General features: G+C 44.1%; 1 protein-coding gene across 3 annotated transcripts in view; it reads right to left on the bottom strand.

The window, feature by feature from the left end:
- Window positions 1-20221, bottom strand: part of PTPN14 (protein tyrosine phosphatase non-receptor type 14) — a 178991-nt gene that overhangs the window by 95229 nt on the left and 63541 nt on the right. For all 3 annotated transcript variants that reach the window (XM_003999294.6, XM_006942777.5, XM_019821801.3), the window contains exons 2-3: window positions 12114-12441; window positions 53-222 (exon numbers count right to left, since the gene is read on the bottom strand). In XM_003999294.6, the coding sequence (XP_003999343.1) occupies window positions 53-222; window positions 12114-12287 (344 nt within the window). In that variant the 5' untranslated portion in view covers window positions 12288-12441. The remainder of the gene's footprint in view (window positions 1-52; window positions 223-12113; window positions 12442-20221) is intronic.

Raw genomic sequence — 20221 nt, 5'->3', positions numbered from 1 at the left:
CTCACAGTTGATCCACGCCCTTATGCACAACCCAGAAAAAAAATGCACCTACCTTGTGGCCTCCTGCTGAAGCCATGACACATTTGGCACATAGAACATGACTCCGAAGAAAAGCAGAGGCTCGTTAGCAAATTTGTCCAGATGTTTCTTCAGAGGTTTCTCCAGCTCCACCCATCGTGCTTGCTGGCTCTTGCTGAGAAACCAAAGGCCAAAGTAGTGTGTCTAGACGAAAGAGTAAAATAGCATCAGTCTATGTTTATCAGGGGTACCCCCAAGACTGCACAGGAGAGCAAGACTCTGACGCCCTACGCCACGTTTGGTTTCCCGGTTCGGACACGAGGATCCAGCATTTACTTTCTGACTTTAGGACAGGCCAAAAGAAACCACATGCACACAATCCACAGGGGCTATCCGATATAGTATCCATAGCCATTGCTGCTGTTGGTACATGTGGGTACTGATGCACCGGTGTTTGGGAAGGGGATGGGGTGCAGGGGTGGGGACAGGGTTGGCTTTTTTCCTACGCTCTCAAGGCCGACTTTCCTGTGGCTTCTGAATGCCTCGTGATCTCACGTGGAACGTGCTGGCAAAGGCAAACACAGTTCTTGCACCTGCTGCAAAGTAACTTGGTACTCAACTCCTAAGACAAAACCTTCTGCCAAATGAAAGCTTCCACATTGCAGGATATTTCCATACAGTACCAGATTTCAACGGAAAATTGATTCACTCCTTTTGAGTTTTAATGAAGTACTTTCAAAAACATCAGCCTCAACCACTTCATTATACATGAACTGCAGCAAATCTCTCCCCCATATCAAGCTTTGAGAATGGAAGGATGTCTTCGCAGCTGCCAGGGGAGCCCCTGGTGGCTGTTCTTGGCAGATTATGGTGGGATTTGATAGATGAAAGTAAGATTTTCACCCTTACACTTGAAGCCTCAACCAGTTTAGTTTTGAACAACGTGCTAAATGATTAAAACAGGTACTTTTATGCATCCAATCTTGTCTTTGTATTAATTCACACTAGGATTTCAGGATTAGCACAACAATCACCAAAAAATAGATCACCGCTTTTGAAATTTTCTTTTATATTTCAATTATAGCTTAGCACAGTTTACAGCACACCTGGAAATTTGCCTTCAAAAGAACGTTTTCATTTCGATGTTTAATTTCCAAAGGCATTCTTGTGCTGATGTTCCCACTCCAGCTGTCTGTCCCATCAGCGGTATCACAGATCAATCCCTGCCACAACCCTACCAAAATCTGTACCAGAAGTCTTGATTCTGACTTCCCTAGAAAACCAGGCATGTCCTTGCCTACTTAAGGCTACAGACCAAAACACTCTCAAGGATATTTTCAAATGCATGCACTTTTAGATGGGAGCAATGATTTCCCCAGCTTTGCTCCATGATGTTTTAAAAACGTTTTTATTTATTTTTGAGAGAGAGAGCACGACCAGGGCAGGGACAGAGAGAGAGGGAGACAGAGAATCCGAAGCAGGCTCCAGGCTCTGAGCTGTCAGCACAGAACCCAATATGGGGCTTGAACCCACGAACCATGAGATCGTGACCTGAGCTGAAGTCAGATGCTTAACTGACTGAGCCACCCAGGCGCCCCTACTCCATGATGTTTTAAAGGGCAAGCTCACATAAGCAATCTATGCATCCCTTGAGCAACAGAATGCCAACACACAGAACCAAGGTTATAGCTCCATCAACTTGGGACAAACTGCCTGAATTCTGACCCTATTTTGTTCACTTCCCAGCTTCGGTGAGCCTGGTGGTTGTTCTACGGTGACTGATGATGTAGAAGAAATGAAATGCGGCTGAGTAGAAAGAAGACGAGCTGTGAAGTCTATCCACCTCCGGGCGCTTGCATTCGCTGTCCTAATAACCCTATACAAATTCCTGAGGCTCCAGAGGGTCAGAGCTCCCATCTATAAGACGGGGTCGTACTGCTATCATGCACAGGCTGTGAGGGGTATCAGGGACATCATGTCTGTCCACTGTGCGCATGGCACGTGTAAATTAACTGCTTCGGGAATGGTGCTCTCTGTGGCTGCTACTATCCCATTATCAATCATCGTCACCATCGGTAAATGAAAGCAGGCAAGCCTCAAGAAATCTTTTTCATCAGCACTCCTGGCATGCCTATGAACCACAGAATTAGAGGATAGAGGTTACCTGGAGATAAATGAAAAAAAGCAGGCAAGAGTAGAAGCTGGAAGGCCCGTAAGTAACATAAAAACCTAAAAGATGTAAGAAGAAAAATCATCACAAAATTGTCCCTCCGCTCAGATGTGCTTTAGTCTTACAGGTGTTTATGGGACACTGGAACATCGCTCTGACGCTGTCCTAGGGGATCTATGATGTAGGCTTAAGCTAACCTTAAAATGAGGTAATCTGGGTACTTAACAGACCATCTGAAAAGGGCCCAAGGCAGTTCTGCATTATACTGAATTCCAAATGGACACAGTGTTGTGTAAGGGTATGTCACTGCATTTTGGGTGGCTAGGAATGAGTCTGCATATAATAAATGAGGTAATATATATAAACAGTGACATGCTACGTAATAGTTATTTTCTTTGGAAAAGAAGCCCTTTTATAAGCCTGGGTGGAGAAAGGGAGGGACTAGCTTTGCAGTTGCTTAACAGGCCAGCCATGATTTATTAACTTTCACTAAAAGCAGTCCTGACATTAGAGGGTATAATTTCATGATCATACTTCATTCAAATTACAACAGTCACTCAAATTAGTAACATTCAAATTAGAAACGGTCCACATTAAATGCATAAACATCCTATAATCAATTTTGCCAAAAAAAAAAAAAGTTTTGGTTTTTTTTTCCCCCCCAGAGGACACAGACTACCTGAGTGAGCTACCATGCATTTATCCAATGGAGTAACTATATTACTACAATATTACTACTCAAGAAATGGGGTGTCCAGCATAAGGCAGAGCTGAGAGAGGTGGGTAACCTGGAAGATACAGTTCCTACCTAAGAGGCCAGAATAACCAGTTTTAGAAGCACTGAACTCAGGGGCGCCTGGGTGGCTCAGTCGGTTAAGCCTCTGACTCTCGATTTCAGCTCAGGTCATGATCTCACGGTTTGTGAGAGCGAGCCCCACATCGGGCTCTATGCTGACATTGCGAAGCCTGCTTGGGATTCTCTCTCTCCCTCTCTCTGCCCCTCCCCTGCTCGCGTGCATGCTCTCCAGGGCGCTCTCTCTCTCAAAATAAATAAATAAACATTTTTTTTTTTTAAGCGCTGAATTCAGTTATCTGGTGGGAAGGAAAATCCATTTACGAGATCCCTAACCCCACACCATTTTGTGAAGCTATGCCCAAAGTCACCTTCTCTATTCCCACCCTGCCACCCCCACCCCATTCTTCCTCTAGCTATATCCCTGCCCTGGAGTATTCAACAGAGGAGAAAGACTCTGTCTCAAAGTTCTTAGCCTGCTCTATTTAAGTTCACGATGCAGCACGAGTTTATTCTGCCGTATCTTACGCAGTGCCTCTCAGGAAATAGCATCAGAAACTAACCTCTCACTTAAACCAAGAAGTGCATCAATCAACTTCCTGTGTATTAGCCAAGGGACCATTAATCCCCTCAGGCCCAGCTGAGACCACACCAGTCTGGTTCATAATTGACTTGCCATCAACTCCAGCTGAATTCTGAAAGCTGAGCTTCCCTGCTAACCACTGCCCCATGATTTAGGAGAATGTGGTAGATGATTCCAAACAGAAACCACCTCCTCCGTGGCCAGAAAGATCCCATCATATTGCCCAAGTACATACCCCCAAACAGTTTTGTTTAATCTCTGAAGCTCCAAACATCAGCCAGGTCTGGCGAACCCTCACGATACCTCTGGGTGAGCTATTAATCCCATTTTATTTCTCTAGTTTTCTTTAGAAAACGGGTCTGGTTACCTTGAATTCTGCAGTGAGCTCACTGCAGTGAAGAAAAAAGAAGACAGACGAACCGGTGCCCAGGGAGAGGAACCCCATCTGTGAATCAATGACTAAAAATGCACTACTAAGAAACAGTGTAAGGAAAGACGCACTAACATGACATTTTCATAGGAGTAGTTTCCTGGTCTATTTGCTTTGGAGTTTCTCATTTTAACACAGGAAGCATAAATGTATGCGCGCACTCAAAAATATGCTAGTTTCTTAAGCGGCAGATTTGTGTGTGAATATTTTAGTGCCAAAGTAAGATCCAAGCACCAGGAAAAAGATTCTAGTGAATAAAGGCCTTTAAAAATAGTCTGGGGGTGTTCTGATTTGTTTGCTCATTTATTTGCAGAGGTGGTGGAATCCCCCACGTTAGCTGTGACTAGGGGAAGATTCTTTTTGAGGAGTTTGCTTTTCCAGTTTTGTGACCAAAGACGCATCTTTCATGCTATCTGCAAGGGTTACAGATGCAGTCTTGGCAATGGCCAGGGATTAAATCCATGATCTTATCTCAAGCGTTTTGAAGAGTTAATCATCCAGAAGCAAACGTTTAAAATATCTTGCATTACGCTGTAATTGGTTGCCTGTCATACCCAGTGCTTCAGTTGTAAATTAAGAAACAGAGAGTTGGTGTAGCTCCACATAAAATATACAGGAATTACATACAGGCATTAAAACTTTCACTGAGCCATGGAAAATACTTCAAAAGATGACTATAAGCAGGCTCTGAAACGGCACTTCACGCTATTACATTCCAACGGCTTTGGAAAATAAACCACTATACATCAGTGGGATGACTGTAAAAAAACAACTTGTGTGCAGTCAACCTCTACTCTGGGTAGGTCTGGGATTTCTGGAACTGACACGTCTATAATTAACAACTGCACCCCCTTCATTTTCCTAGCCAACCTTTCACAAAAGTAGAGGAAAAGACACTGCAGAGTCACATCGACCCAAGAAGCAAACCTCATAACCAAGAAAAAAAAAATCACTCTTCTGAGGCTGTACAGCTCACTCAAAATATACAAAAAGATGAAGACTTACGAGTTAAGATGGGGGAAATTACTTCACCTACAGTCTCTTGTATCTAGAAACCAGACACGGGTGCCAGGTTGCCTCAGAGAACGGACGTTAAGCTAGTAAGGTTTCACGTTATAATCTTTATACAGACAAAAAGCAATACAAAATTCAGAGACCAGACATCTCTCCCGCAGTCTTCTTCAGCTGATTCTTAATCAGTGTTATTTTAGTCCACTGCAAATACAAACGTATATGGATAAGGGGAAGCAGGCTCCAAAACACAGCAATTTCCACTATTATCAGACAGGGCCAGGAAATGAAGTATTCCATTTAACCGAATTCTCTTATAATTGCACATTACGTTGTTACCAATGCCCAAAAGATTAGCATAAAATCAGACCACAGATATATCCTTAATGTAAGTTCACTTAAGCTAGTCAAGATTCAGTATCTTTATAAACTCTAGCTGTTACGAGAATAGCAAAATGTGGGACATTCCTACTGTGGCCCACAGCTTGGCATAAATCACCTTTGAGTTCAAACGAAAATATAAACTTGCAAAAGAACAAGGGGATAAATCTGAGGACAATCACCCACCCTATGAAATGATCAGGGATTCTTTTTTAGGCTCCTTTAAAAACCAGAGCTGTCAGTCTGGTCTTAAGGGAGGTCCAAGAGTTATCGAATTCAGCATTCTCAAGAATAGATTCTCTGTCTTGAATAGAGTTTAACTATGAAGGTACCTTTGTGAAATTATTTATTCTTCCTCCATTTATGATTCTCTAATTAAAAGCAGAGTCAGGAGTATCCCTCAAGAAAATAATTCTAGCAGATTTCTACATTTTATTAGAATCCTTTATATTCCAATAAAATTCTTGATAGTCATTATTACTATTAACATGGCCTCCTTGCCGCTCCTAGCACTGTTTAGTAGAAATATAACGTAAGCCACATGTTCAACTTTAAATTTTCTAACAGCTACATTTAAAAAGCACAGAGAAATGAAATTAATTTTAAATTTCATTTAAAATAGTGTATTCAAAACAGTAGGCTTCCAACATGTAACTAATATAAAAATGATGAGATAGTTTAACTTTTTTTTCATACTAGATCTTCAAAATCCGATGTGTATTTTCATACTTACCGCACATCTCAGTTCAAACTAGCCACACTTCAAGTATTCGATGGACACATGTGGCCAGTGGCTATCCTAGTGGACTATACAATCTTAATAACTATTCAAGGAATTGAAAGAGTTTTGGCTCAATGTATGATCACGGCTTCTAATAATTCAAGCCATCTAAAAATGAAACCAACAGATTTATAAAAGGGTCAGAGCCCCATCTTTGGAAGGGTTGTGTCACAGTCCAGAGAGCCCATGTGATGTGTCACAGAGAAGACTGCCATATTGAGTGCCTCCAAGTGCCAGGCTCTGTAATACTAACAACTAACAAAACTAACTCTTTTAACCCTTCCAACAACTCATGGAGGTTGCTACTTTACCGTCTCCATTTACAGATGAGGAAACTGAGGCACAGAGCAGTTCAGTAACTATCCAGGATTACGCTGGTGATAAGCGGCAGAGGCAGGACTCAAAGCCAGGCAGTTCTCACAGCCATGAAACCTGCTGCTTCTCTGTGCAATTATTTTTAAAATGTGAGAATTAGTCATAAGACACATTATGTTAACTACTCCTATCTTATCCCAGGTCAGTGATTCTCAAACTGTATTGGAAGGTAGGAAGGGCACAAGGAGCCGGGGTTCCAGATAACCATCCCCTCTGCAAACATAACAGCTCTATTTTTTCCACTTAAGTTCCACCTAACGTCTCATTTGGAGAAATGGGTGACGTCCATTAATCCAAATGTGTTTTAACTATATTCTGAGCCTTGTCATCTTATGTCTTTCCCTTAATAAAAGTTCCTTGCCAGAAATTCATACCCAATTTTTTTTCTGAACTTAAAATAATTAAAAAAAATTTTTTTCCTAAGGAGTTCATTTTATTTCCCGTAGCCAGGTTATTAAGTTCACCCAGCTAGCATCTCTGTCCTTCCTGTCACCCCAATCCTCATTCTCTTTCTGTTATTTGGTTCTTTTCCGAAAATGCAAGGTGTTCATGTCAGTCACACTCTGCCTTGAAGTCCTTAGATGTCTCCCCATCTCACGGCAGCATTTTATTCTCCAAACAATTCAAAGAGGATTTTACAGAAGGCTAAAATAATTGTGAAACACTGAGTTTGACACCTTTAAAAAAAATAGCATTTATGGAGGTGTTTCCCAAAGCATTTTACTACACTCCTTTTCTGCCACTACACATGCCCAGGAATTCGAACAGTGGAGGCAGCCTGCCTGGGGTTGAGGACAAGCCCAGTCACGGCCAGAAGGTCATGCTGTGCTGTGATGGCCCCGTCTGTAACATGGAGATGGCCAGAGAAGCCACTGCACAGAGTTGAAATGAGAATCAGATGAACTGATATGGGGAGGGCACTCAGCACAGTATGTGACATTAAAAGTTGGAGATTTATTTTAATTATTCTTGTGACACATTTTAGACACAATGTCCTACAGGATCCAGTTAAAACTCCCTGGCTAGATACATCAAACCCTTCAAAAGCAGTCTCCTGCCTGCCTTTCTACACTCCTACCCTCCCTGCCATGACCTCTCCACCCAACCCTCCACACACACACACACACACACACACACACACACACACACACACAAACAGATCAGTGCAAAATGAACTCTGCCCTTCCCTGAAAATTCCACGTGCTTTCCTGTTTCTGTACCTCAGTACGGACTGTTCCCTTTGCTTTGTTTCTTGTTTGTCCTATTCTCTAAGCTCTAAGGTTTCTGGGATCAGGGACCCTCTCATGTTCAGCTTCCCTTGGGGCTTGATTGTATTTGCTGACCCTACGAACCAGGTCTGGGTCCTCTAAATGCCATTTGAAATGGCAGCACATCGATACATTCAAAACCAGATGTGAGCCTCATAAAGTCTACCATATGGATACATGTCATTATACATTTGTCAAAACCCACACAATGAACACCACCAAGAGTGAACCCTAATGTAAACGATGGATCAGGGTGATGATGATGTGTTAACGTGGGCTCATCGCCTGGAACACATGTTCCACTCTGGCGTGGGGGAGGGGATAGGAGTGGGGAGGGGGGTGCAGGAGGTATGTTCCACTGTGTTCCACTCGGTTTTGCCATGGAGCTAAAACAGCTTTAAAAAATAAAATCCATTTTTAAAATGACTAAATGAAGTGGCAAAACACAAATTATAATTAATGTAGATCAAGAATTAAATCAAAGTTAATTTTCTTTTCCTAAGATAAAGCTCTTAAAATGTCTAGGATACATCTACAGAACACTTCTAAATTTTTGTTTTTAATGTTTAATTATTCTTTAAAAAAATTTTTTTTAATGTTTATTTATTTTTGAGAGAGAGACAAGTGCAAGCAGGGGAGGGTGAGAGACGGAGGGAGACACAGAATTCAAAGCAGGCTCCAGGCTCTAAGCTGTCAGCACAAGAGCCCAACGTGGGGCTTGAACCCACGAACCATAAGATCATGATCTGAGCACAAGTCAGACGCTTAACTGACTGAGTCACCCAGGCCTCCCAATGTTTATTCTTGAGAGATAGAGAAAGACAAAGCACAAGCAGGAGAGGGGCAGAGAGAGAGGGAGACACAGAATCTGAAGAAGCTCCAGGGTCTGAGCTGTCAGCACAGAGCCCGATGTGGGGCTCGAACCCACAGACTGTGAGATCATGACCTGAGCCAAGGTTGGACACTTAACTGACTGAGCCACCCAGGCACCCCAACTACAGAATCCTTCTAACAGCAAAGCCAAATACCCACCAGATCTGAGTTCCAAGCCTTAATAAGGACTCAACATTCTGTTGTATTTTAGATAGATTTCCACTTTCTCCTCTCAAGCCCCATCAACTCTACTTGGAAAATGACCCAAATACAAAAAGAAAGTCAAGCGAGTAGAGCAGACCCCGTGTCCATCCCCTCCTCCTCCTGCTTCTGGGGAAAGAATGCACTCCTCCTCCAGGTGTGTGTGCGCAAATGAAGAACAAAGTAGGAGGTTGCATGATCTCATCCTCTCGTTTGAAAGTAGCTATAGCATTGTTTCACAAAAGGCCATACCTTCCATGTCATCTGTCACAGAACAAAAGCATACAATCAAAAAAAAAAAAAAAGAAAGTGATTTGCTCTAATGTGAATGCACCCATTTAGAGCATGTCAAAATAAAGCCAGCATTAAATGTCAACCCCACCTTCGCATTAGAAGATCAATCACACTGCAACAGACACATGACAGCAGAATCCAGACTTCACTGCTCTGTCTTTTGTGACAACACAGTTGTGGGCTAATCCGGGTCTGACCTTTGCCCTCTCACTGAGAGAAGCAATACTCTGCTGAGAGTAATTATTACCGTCCACATCTCCAGACCCGCCTCCGCATGCACCTTAGACTCTGCCTGGGGATTCACAGAGATGCCTTCTTGGCCCCCAAGAATGGCACCTGCTTTTGCATCCTTGGATCTTCAAGACTCCAGTTCCCCTGGCCCTGGATGGCCTTGCTTTCTTTGCCACCTGCTGAAGTCCTGTGCATCCTTCAAGTCCCCGTTCAGAGTTCAGAGAGTGACGGCTCTGTTCATCCTTCACTGAAACTTCCTCCCCCACCACCGCCCCGGGGCCGCAGTGGTCAGCAGCACAGACTGTGTACTGCACAAGTCTAAGAAGAGCTACTGCCTTTCCGGCCTGTACCTGCATTGCATTTTAGCATGGATTGCATTTAATCTTGTGTTTTTGTTTTTTTTAAGTTTATTCATTTATTGAGAGAGAGAAAGAGAGAGAGTGGGGAGGGGCAGAGAGAGAAAGAGAATCCCAAGCAGGCTCCACACCGTCAGCGCAGAGCCTGATGAGGGGTTCAAACTCATGAACCGTGAGATCATGACCTGAGCCAAGACCGAGAGTCGGGTGCTTAACCGACAGAGCCACCCAGGCGCCCCTAGATCGCATTCAGCGTTAACTGCTTATTTAAATGCTGGATTCCCCTACTCACCCGTGCATATCTTGAAGACAAAATTACACCTTATTTATCTTCCCTCATCAAGTCCTAACACAGTGCCTGGCACATTGCAGTTGCTCAAGATTTTCTTCAATGAAAAATTTTTAAGACTCTCAAATTGGGACGGTTGTCAATACTAGATGCAGCACTATGCGTTTTCCATACTGTATCTCTTTTAATATTTACAACAGTCCCATAAGATAAGTAAGGTTACCATTATTTCCACTTTATTGGTGAGAAAACCGATGCCCAGAGAAGCACGGTAACTTTTCCAAGGACACCTAACAAATGACACAACTATAATTTGAACCCAAGTCCAGGAGGCCAAAGACCGAGCCTATAACTCCTTCAGCACGTGCTCTGCTGTCTCCCAGTATATGCAAAGAATAGTTACTCCCCCGTGAGTTACAGAGAATATTCAAAAGTGGAACCAGTGCATATCTTTCGTAAACGATCTAGAACGAACATTTTCACAAGAAATTTAGACCAGTCTTCTAACCAACCAACCTCCAGTATTAAGGTTTTTCCTTTATGCCCATGCACATGCATATTTTTAAATATGTATACCCCAATGTGCTACTCATAAGCCAAAAGGAACCAGCTCTCAACGGGCAAAGGCAGAACCTTTCCCATGTTTATTTTGCTGGCTCAGCTACCAAGCCACATGTAGCTGTGCGACAGGAAAGTCTCCCTATACAGGAAAAGAAACTTCAAAGGAAGCTCTGATCACAGAAACCGAAGTATAAACACGAAGACCGGCAGGAGACAGAAGGACTCAGGTGAAACTGTCCCCAAGAATACAACAGTTGGCCTGTGGAGGATGCCAAGGGGAGAAGAACTTCCCCGACCCCAATTCCTTTGTGCATGTGGAAGAAGGTGGGTCATGAGGGGTGTGGAAGACATCAAACACCATCACCTCCAGAAGGCACCACCTCCCAAACCAGCACCCTGAGGTAATGGGCAATGTGGTCACAGGGCCCAGGACAACCACAGAGCTTTTTCTGCTCCTCAAATCTCAGGGGCTTGCAGTCCCTTCTGCGCTGGCAACCACTGAATTATACCACCTGACCCACTGGCCACTCTGCCCCGGGGCTCTCAGGATGCATATGCGTGTGCAGGGTTCTCACCAAAGAATTAAGACTGGAAGACTAAGGGCTTGCTTCTTATAAAGGACATACTGCCCTAGGAGAGTTCCTTTTAAAGAGTGATAACATGACCGCCTTCATGGTCAACATGCCTTGGCTTTGTTTAAGCCCAAAGAAGTCTAGGAATGCCTGGGTGGTTCTGTCGGTTGGGTGTCCAACTTCGGTTCAGGTCATGATCTCACCGTTTGGGAGTTCGAGCCCCATGTCGGGCCCTGTGCTGACAGCTCAGAGCCTAGCCTGGAGTCTGCTTGGGATTCTGTGTCTCCCTCTTCCTCTACCCTCCCCTGCTCGCGTTCTGTCTCTCTCTCTCTCAAAAATAAATAAACATTAAAAGAAAAAATTTTTTAATAAATAAAAAAACTTAAAACGCTCACAGACAGCAGAAAGAAAAGGAGGGTCATGAGGAATCCTGAAAGAAACAAAACGCCCATTTTATATGCGCCCACAAAAAGCCTCGCTGGTCATGCTCGCTTTAAATACTTTTTCAATTTTTTCCCCTCTTTGAAGAGGAAAATATAGAAACAAACAAACAAAAACTAAAAGCAGCTGCATCCATCCCCTCTGTGGGCGTTTTCTCCTAGATGTTCAGCTGGAATGCCAACCCGCTCCACGGCTGTAAAGAGAGACAATGACTTTGGACGTGACACGGCCCCCTCCACCCCCCGCCCAACCTCCTCATAGAAGGTAACAAAAGGGAAGCCGCCACCCCAGGCGGGGTCCTGCTTGTCACGGCATTGGAGCAGGCCTCCTGATCCACTGACGCTGTGAGATCAAGCCTATGCCAAGGACAACAGGATCCTCTTAAACAGGAGGCTGGGACTGCAAAGCACGGCAGGTGCCAAGAGACAGGTGGCCAGTCCATTGAGTGAGTCCTGGCTCAGATGCCCGCCCACACCCGCTGTTACCTCTCGCAACTCTAGCCTCTGGGCCACGGCCTCCAGGCACTCCTGCCCGGTGCTCTCCACCGACAGCGTGCACTCGATCACATTGCTGTCCAGCAGGCGGATCCGTGTGACAAAGCAGTTCTTGCTCAGGACGTTGTAGCGCCGTGTCCGACGGAGCTTCAGGCCGAAAGGCATGGCTGCGTGGCCCTCGGACGCCGCCTTCCTATCCTGGCGCCCACGCCCCTGAGATGGCCTTAGCAGCTTCGTGTCTGGGTGATGACACTACCGCACGTGCTCCTCCAGACGCCGAGAAAGGTATCCATGCCCGGTGCGGCACTGCGGAGGATCGCTGCGAACAGAGAAGCAGCAAGGTCATTGGCTGCAAGGGAGGCTGAGGATGCCGCCGGCGTACGATCCGCACACGCGAGCACACGCCCCCGGCCGGCCGGACGTCCACGTTCGAGAACCAGCAAGCTCTGCAGCCCTCAAGCCTCTTGGTGGAGCCCATGAGCTCTACCTGATCTTACAAGAGGGAGCTGATGAACTCCGTTCGACAGCTGAGGACGCGGAGGATCAGAGAGATGAGAAGACCTCACCTAAAGACGCACAAGGTGAATGGCAACGTCAGAATTCAAACCAACGTCTATGGGCCTTGAACTCCCATGCTTTTTTCACTGCACCATCCTGTCCACTCAAGAAAGCAGTAGCGGTGGAACTGGAACACTGTGTAACTTCTAAATAGATCCTCTCGTTTCAACCTCATTAACAGCCTGATGGCGTAGGCTTTCTGATCCCCCCCCTTTTCCAGGGGAAAGAAGTGAAGCCCGATGATTTACGTGACTGGCTGATCCTGAACTTAGAACCTTATCTTGTTCCTTCTCCCTCTTTGCAACACTGCCTCCTTCTTTACCTTAACACTATTTACCTTTATTTTTATCTTAATATTTATTTTGTTATTTACTTTATACACTTAGAACGGATGATAGAAAATGAAGAGAATGCACATTTAATGGAAGTCAGCAACTTTCTACCTTTGAAGAAGTTTTAAATATATGAATCTAATGCATTTATTTATTTTTTTATTTTAAAAAAAAATTTTTTTTTTCAACGTTTATTTATTTTTGGGACAGAGAGAGACAGAGCATGAACGGGGGAGGGGCAGAGAGAGAGGGAGACACAGCATCGGAAACAGGCTCCAGGCTCTGAGCCATCAGCCCAGAGCCTGACGCGGGGCTCGAACTCCGGGACCGCGAGATCGTGACCTGGCTGAAGTCGGGACGCTTAACCGACTGCGCCACCCAGGCGCCCCGAATCTAATGCATTTATTATCACAACTCTGTGCTCTTCTTCACCAAACAGGCAGTTAGATGTGGGGAAGTGCCCTACCGTCATTTTGTTCTTTTACGAAATGCTTGACGCAAAAGCCTTGCCACCAAATTAAAGATAATTTACTTAACTAATAGTGAGATGTACTTACACCCTCGTGTCCCACCAAATTCAAGGGATGACACTGCCATGGAGAACACAAGAAGAAAACAACAGCAAAAGTGGCTTTTACTGTTCCGCTCTCACTGGGAGTTTCTTCATCGTTATCTTCCAAAGAAGCCAGAAATGTTCAGACAACCTCTCTGTTCACCTTTCTCTTCTCCATTAAGCCCAAAAGACTATCTCTTGCTCATGTGATTGTGGTGTTAACTCCATTCCCTAAGTCAAGCAGATCCAGCCTGACTTCACACCTTTCATCCAAAGAATTACCTCGGAGCCCCCTGACACTTAGAGGGGCAGATATGAGTAACTATTTACAGGCATTCCTGAATTAATAAATAAAATGGCTTTAATATTTAGAAACCACTCCCTGTCAGTACCCCAGGCCTCACAGAGGTTGTCAGGGCACAACCCTACAACAGAGCAAAACATACTCCCCAGACTCCCTCGGCCGGTCTTTGATGCCTGCCCTCTGGCACATTCCTTAGCATGACAGGTATGTTTTATGATGGCTTAAAATACACATGCTAGAGACTGTGGCTTGGTAAAACCTATTAACATTTCTAAATCACTTTGTGTTGGCAGACTGTCATGTTTACCTCTAAGGTAGACCAACCTGATGATCTCCTGATATCTGCAGGAAAGACTACACAGGGACCCACCCCAAAAAGCAAAAAAAGAAGTCAGGATTCAAATACAGAACCCTGAAGAGTTGACTACTACACATTCCCTCACCTTGTTGAAGAACAAGGCAGAAGACACCAAGATTCAACTTGTATATTAACCAGGGAGCCTCAAACAGAAGAAATATTTGCTCCGTGGGCATAAGCCACACTTCTAATCCTGGGCTAGGCGCTTTACATCTGGGTGTGCCTCACCTTAAACACCTATGAAAGAATGTGGCCGGCCGGGTACACCTTTATCCCAGCCACTATTAAAAACAATCCCTGCTATATATTCCATAGGACGCCATCCAGAACACACAGTTAGAGAAATAAAAAGTACACTGCACACCAAATGCACAGATAATGCAGTTTGTATAATAAACAAAAACACATGAAGTACTGGGAAAGAATGTAAATTCCCTAAAACAATTAACCATTAGGGCCACATAGAGGTGACATTACACAGAACTTTCACTCTGTATTTTATACATTTCTAAAGTGTTGTAACGTTTTACAATCACCTTAGATTACTTTTGCAAATAAAGATTAGCTTAAAATGGATTAGCTACTAAAAATGGTATGTCGGAAGCAACATCTGCCAATCGGGCAGTGTATCTCCTAGAAAATACCGATTTTTTAAGATTTTTTAAGCTATTTAAGTCTTCAATTTGCAAGAAACTTGCTAGGTAAGGTAGCCACAAAAAAGTTGTAAGAAAATTGGTCTGAAAAGTCAGTGTCATGACATAAAATATTGAATGGGGGGGGGGTGCCGGAGGGGGGTGTGGTGCTCTAGAGTAAAAGAGATGTAGGACTTATAAAAACAAAATGCAATATGTGAACTTCAATCAAATCCAGAGTTAAAAAGATACCTATAGAAGACATGAGGCAATTAGGGAAATTTGAAATAGGGAACAGAAATGAGATGATATCAATGGATTACTAATAAATTTCTTGGTTTTTTTTTTTTTTTTTTTTTTTTTTTTAGAGACAGGGAGTGCACAAGCAGTGGAGAAGAGCAGAGAGAGACAGACAGAGAGAGAGAGAGAGAGAGAGAGAGAGAGAGAGAGAGAACCTCAAGCAGGCCCTATGCTCTCAGTGCAGAGCCCAACACAGGGCTTGATCCCACCACCTTGAGATCATGACCTGAGACGAAATCAAGAGTCGGATGCTCAATCGATGGAGCTGCCCAGGCGCCCCTCTTCTGTTACTGATAGTAGAATTGTGTTTGCGTAAACAGAATGCTTTAGGAGACGGCAGTGGGTATATCTAGGGGTAAAAATGTCATATTATCTATAATTTACTTACAAATGGCTAAAAACCCAATGCATACATATACAGATTCAGAGTCGAACAAACATGACAAAACATTACTAGTTGTTAAATCTGGATGGTGGGCGTACAGATATTCACTGCACTGTTCTTTCAGCTTTTCTGTATACCTAAAAATGTTCGTAATCAAAGGAACAACAACAAAAAAACAAAACAAAAGGCAACCCTCAATACCGGTACTAAACATAGTCCTTACAGCTTGGTTTAAAATGCAGCTGGCTCTTTCTATGGACTTCTCTAATCCCTCCCTTTCTTTGTCTGAACTCCCACATCATTTCTGCCTATTGTAACATAGCAATCAAACTTGTGTTAATAGTATTAGCAAGGCTGACTCTAAACTCTTCCAGAACTAGAGACACGTTTTCTCCGTCTTTAACACCCACATCTTTCACCTAAATTAAAAGTTCATGGCATTTATGCCCAGAACTCGTGCGGTTGGAGGGTTGTGCTTCTGGAAAGAATTGCCAGGCGCTCATTTAAGACACCCCTTGCTTTAGGATGGGTCACACCTAAATGATTCCAGGTAAACCATCTGTGTGACACTAATCTGTAAGAATAGGGTTAGAGGAGATGATCTGTTAGTCCCTTTCAGTGTTAACATTTTGATAGTCTATGAATTATCTGCCGTGTTTTTAAAAATGTTTATTTATTTTGAGAGAGAACACACATGCACATGTGCAGGGGAGAGGCAGAGAGAGAGAGAGAGAGAGAGAGAGAGAGAGAGAGAGAGAGTCCAAGCAGGCTCCACTCTGGGCTCTATCCCTTGAACCATGAGATCATGACCTGAGTGGAAATCAAGAGTCTGACCCTTCACTGAGCCACCCAGGCCCCCCCAACCGCCATGTTTAAGCTCTCAAAGAATCCATAGCACTTGTATCATGAGTCCATCTCCTAACTATTTACAAAGGCACACAGTTCTACAATACACGTGACCCAGCACCGTCTGGGTTTTAAGCCTCCTTCCTCTGCTTTGTCCTTGATAGACAGAGAGAGGGAGGATTAAGATATGCCACCAGACAGGAGCACCTGGGTGGCTCAGTGGATTAAGCATCAGACTTCAGCTTAATGATCTCTCGGTTTGTGAGTTCGAGCCCCGAGTTGGGCTCTGCGCTGACAGCTCAGAGCCTGGAGCCTGCTTCGGATTCTGTGTCTCCCCCTCTCTCTGCCCCTCCCCCACTCACACCATGTCTCTCTCTCAAAAATAAATAAACATTAAAAAAAAAAAAAAAAGATATGTTACCAGACGGGAAACTGGATGTGAAGTCTATCACAAACAAGTCCTCTCTGGGACTCCAACGACTTTCCCTGTGTGGCTCTCAGGGGCCACATCCTATTCACTTCATCACATGAACATTGTAAAACCTAGAACAAAATGCCAAATTCTCATAAAAAGGTCACATGCTTATGAAACTGTAGATTTTCCTGATGTTACTGGATTTCCAAAAGAGCTCAAACTAGGGGGTCGTCAATTCTATTTGCCAGAAGACTTGGTTTTGTTTAATGGAAAACTCTTTTAAAACCTGAAGCCACTTAAAGGATGAGTTTTATTTGTCCCCTCTTCAAGAACACATCAAGTAAATAAGGGCAAGCTGCAAATGTTGCTTCCATTCATGGAAGTTTAAGGAAACAGACTCTTTTCTTGGTTAGTACACATAGTAAAGCCGATAGTGCTGACTCATGATTTTTTTTCTTTCAAGACAAACAGCATCTTATTCTAATTTCCAAACATCATCTGCTGATCCTCTTTTTCACAGATGTAGCTTAGTGAGAAAAGTAGCATCGGATAAAAGAGACCCCAGCCCTTTAGTGACGAGAGTCACCGGGAGTAAGAAGCAAATGTGAAGGGTGGCCTGGGTGGCTCAGTCGGTTGGGCGTCGGACTCTTGATTTCAGCTCAGGTCAGGATCTCATGGTTCATGGGACTGAGCCCCACATCAGGCTCTGCGCTGACAGTGCAGAGCCTGCTTGGGATTCTCTCTCTCTCTCCCTCTTTCTGTCCCTCTCTTACTTACTGTCTCTTCCTCAAATAAACATTAAAAAAAGAAGAAGAAGAAGCAAATGTGAAAAAAAAAAAAAAAAGGACAAGGAAAGTACCAACAACTCTGACCGCTCCAGCTCGGTGGGTATTCGTGTGAAGGGATTGGAAGTAAATGTTAAAGGCTCCCCCGAAAGGAAGGACACCCATGTGACAGAAGGAGTGAAGTCAGGGACACAGAAGGTCCTCTCTAAGAACCAAAGTTAGCTCAGGGAAGGGAACATGTGCACATCTTCCTGCAGGAACTGGCCTAAGTGCACACCCAGCAACTTAACCTTTCCCTGCCTCAGTTTACTCATCTGTGAAGATAATACCCACCCTGCCCATCTGCGAGAAGTAAATGAGAAAAGGCTTCTGTGGAGCACTCAGTGGCTATAAAGGTCCCCTTCCTCTTCCCCCTCATACAGCAAGCCCAGTTTGCTCAAAGGATAGCAAAGCAGCCGTGGAAAGGACCGGAGTACGTGACCACCTAAAGTCTTAAAAACAAAAAAACAGGCAAAGCAGAGAACACAGAGTTGAATGCAAAGCGATGACAAGTCCAAGGGTAGAACCGTGCATTGTCCCAGCACTCCACCTTGTCATCCTCCAGTGTACCGTCACCTAGAGCAGAAAGGAGCCAATCATTAGAAGAAATGCTCCCATACAGAGCCCAGCCTAAGTGGGTAAGAAGGTTGCGGCCTTTTCCTTATCTTAGTCAATAACATGCTTACAGTGTCTGGTGTGAGGCAGCTGTTCTTTTTTTCAGTGGAAATTGATTCCCAATTGCTGTGGGTCTTAGAATCCAAATGGCTGTATCTCTACAGCTGATGGCATAGCACAGTCTCCCTCACCCCAGAGAAACTTCCGTGTGTGTCTTAGCTCCCCAACAAGAATCTTTTTTTTTTTTTTTAACATCTATTAATTGTTGAGAGAGAGAGACAGCACAAGTCAGGGAGGGCAAAGAGAGAGGGAGACACAAAATCTGAAGCAGCTCCAGGCTCTGAGCTGTCAGCACAGGGTCTGATGCGGGGCTCGAACCCACGAACCGTGAGATCATGACCTGAGCCGAAGCAGGACGTTTAACCGACTGAGCCACCCAGGCGTCCCCACCACAAGAATTTTGAAGGGAGAGAGCTATGTCAGGTTTAGATTTGTAGTCGCCTTTGGATGTGGCAGGGTGCTAAATAAATATTTGTCACTATGATGAAAGAAAGAATGAATTCTGAAAGGGTTGAGTTTTTGAGGCCAAGGTAGGGCAGGGGCCTCCAGGTGACCTCAGTGGCACCTAAGGAATTTGGAGCCTTAGATAGATCTGACTTGCGAGGGTGTGAGAAAGGCTAAAAAGTGCAGAGAAGAGGGATGAGAAGTTATTCAGCTCACTGGTGCTCTTTGGGGGTAAAAAATTGAACCCACACTTCTATAAGAACATTCCCACCCAAGCCTGTCTTTTCCAGCCCTTGATGTGTCTTAGACTGGGCGTGGTCTCAAAGACCAGAGAGATGCTACATCCCATGGAAGTTCTTTGCCAAAGCAACAAGGGAATTACAGATGTGATAAAGAATCCCACGGGGCGCCTGGGTGGCGCAGTAGGTTGAGCGTCCGACTTCAGCCAGGTCACGATCTCGTGGTCCGGGAGTTCGAGCCCCGCGTCGGGCTCTGGGCTGATGGCTCAGAGCCTGGAGCCTGTTTCCGATTCTGTGTCTCCCTCTCTCTCTGCCCCTCCCCCGTTCATGCTCTGTCTCTCTCTGTCCCAAAAATAAATAAACGTTGAAAAAAAAAAAAAAAAAAGAATCCCAGTGTGCCCACGATTGCCGAAAGCAATTTGTAGGGATATTTGCTCTGTAAACACACTTTAAGGGCCTTTCATAGAATAAGTTACAGCAGAAGGGGACAGGACATACAGAAAAGCTTCAAAGTCACTTCTAAAACTCATTCCTGACCGATCAGCTTCCTAAGAAGATCTAATATGTAAGTTTCCATCTTCTAACAATCAGCTATGGATTTCCAGCACCTTGTACTTTATTTTTTCCCCCTAAACATATCAACAAAACACCTGCCAAATGGAAAACACAGAGCAAAGCCAGCTTTCTCATAGAAAAGTCAGTCGGCTGATCTAATAAATTTTAAATATGATGAGTAAGAAGTGGAGAGACCTTTCATAATATCAACCAAAGACAGCTTAATCCCCTTTACTAAATTACCTGTACTAAATTTCTTTAGGGAAAAGACAGGAATTAAAATCCAAATCTTAAACGCGGTCATCTTTTTATTTCCCATGCTATATTATGTACGCTTACTTCTGAAATCTGAACATAAGTTCTGAAACCACGAACATAAGCTAACTGCTGTTCCACTGCATTCTATATTTACTAACAGTCTCTGGCATTTTTCCAGCATTCCATATTACTACAACTCCCAAGCACACCTCACAGAACTATGTAACCCTGGTCTGGGTGTGAGAAAGGAAAAAATGATGCAATGAGTCCATCCTGTGTATAAACACGCATGAGGCACAGCTCAGTTTTAAAAAGTACTATGTCATTTTTCTGAGGAGAGTTTTAAAAAGGGGTAGAAGGGCATGGGGGAAAAAGAGTATGGGAAAATGGGAAATGCTTTCTCCGATTCCCCCTTAAAGAC

Source organism: Felis catus, chromosome F1 (genome assembly GCF_018350175.1).
Source record: "Felis catus isolate Fca126 chromosome F1, F.catus_Fca126_mat1.0, whole genome shotgun sequence".
Lineage (NCBI taxonomy): Eukaryota > Metazoa > Chordata > Mammalia > Carnivora > Felidae > Felis > Felis catus.
This window is presented reverse-complemented; position numbering and strand designations above follow the sequence as displayed.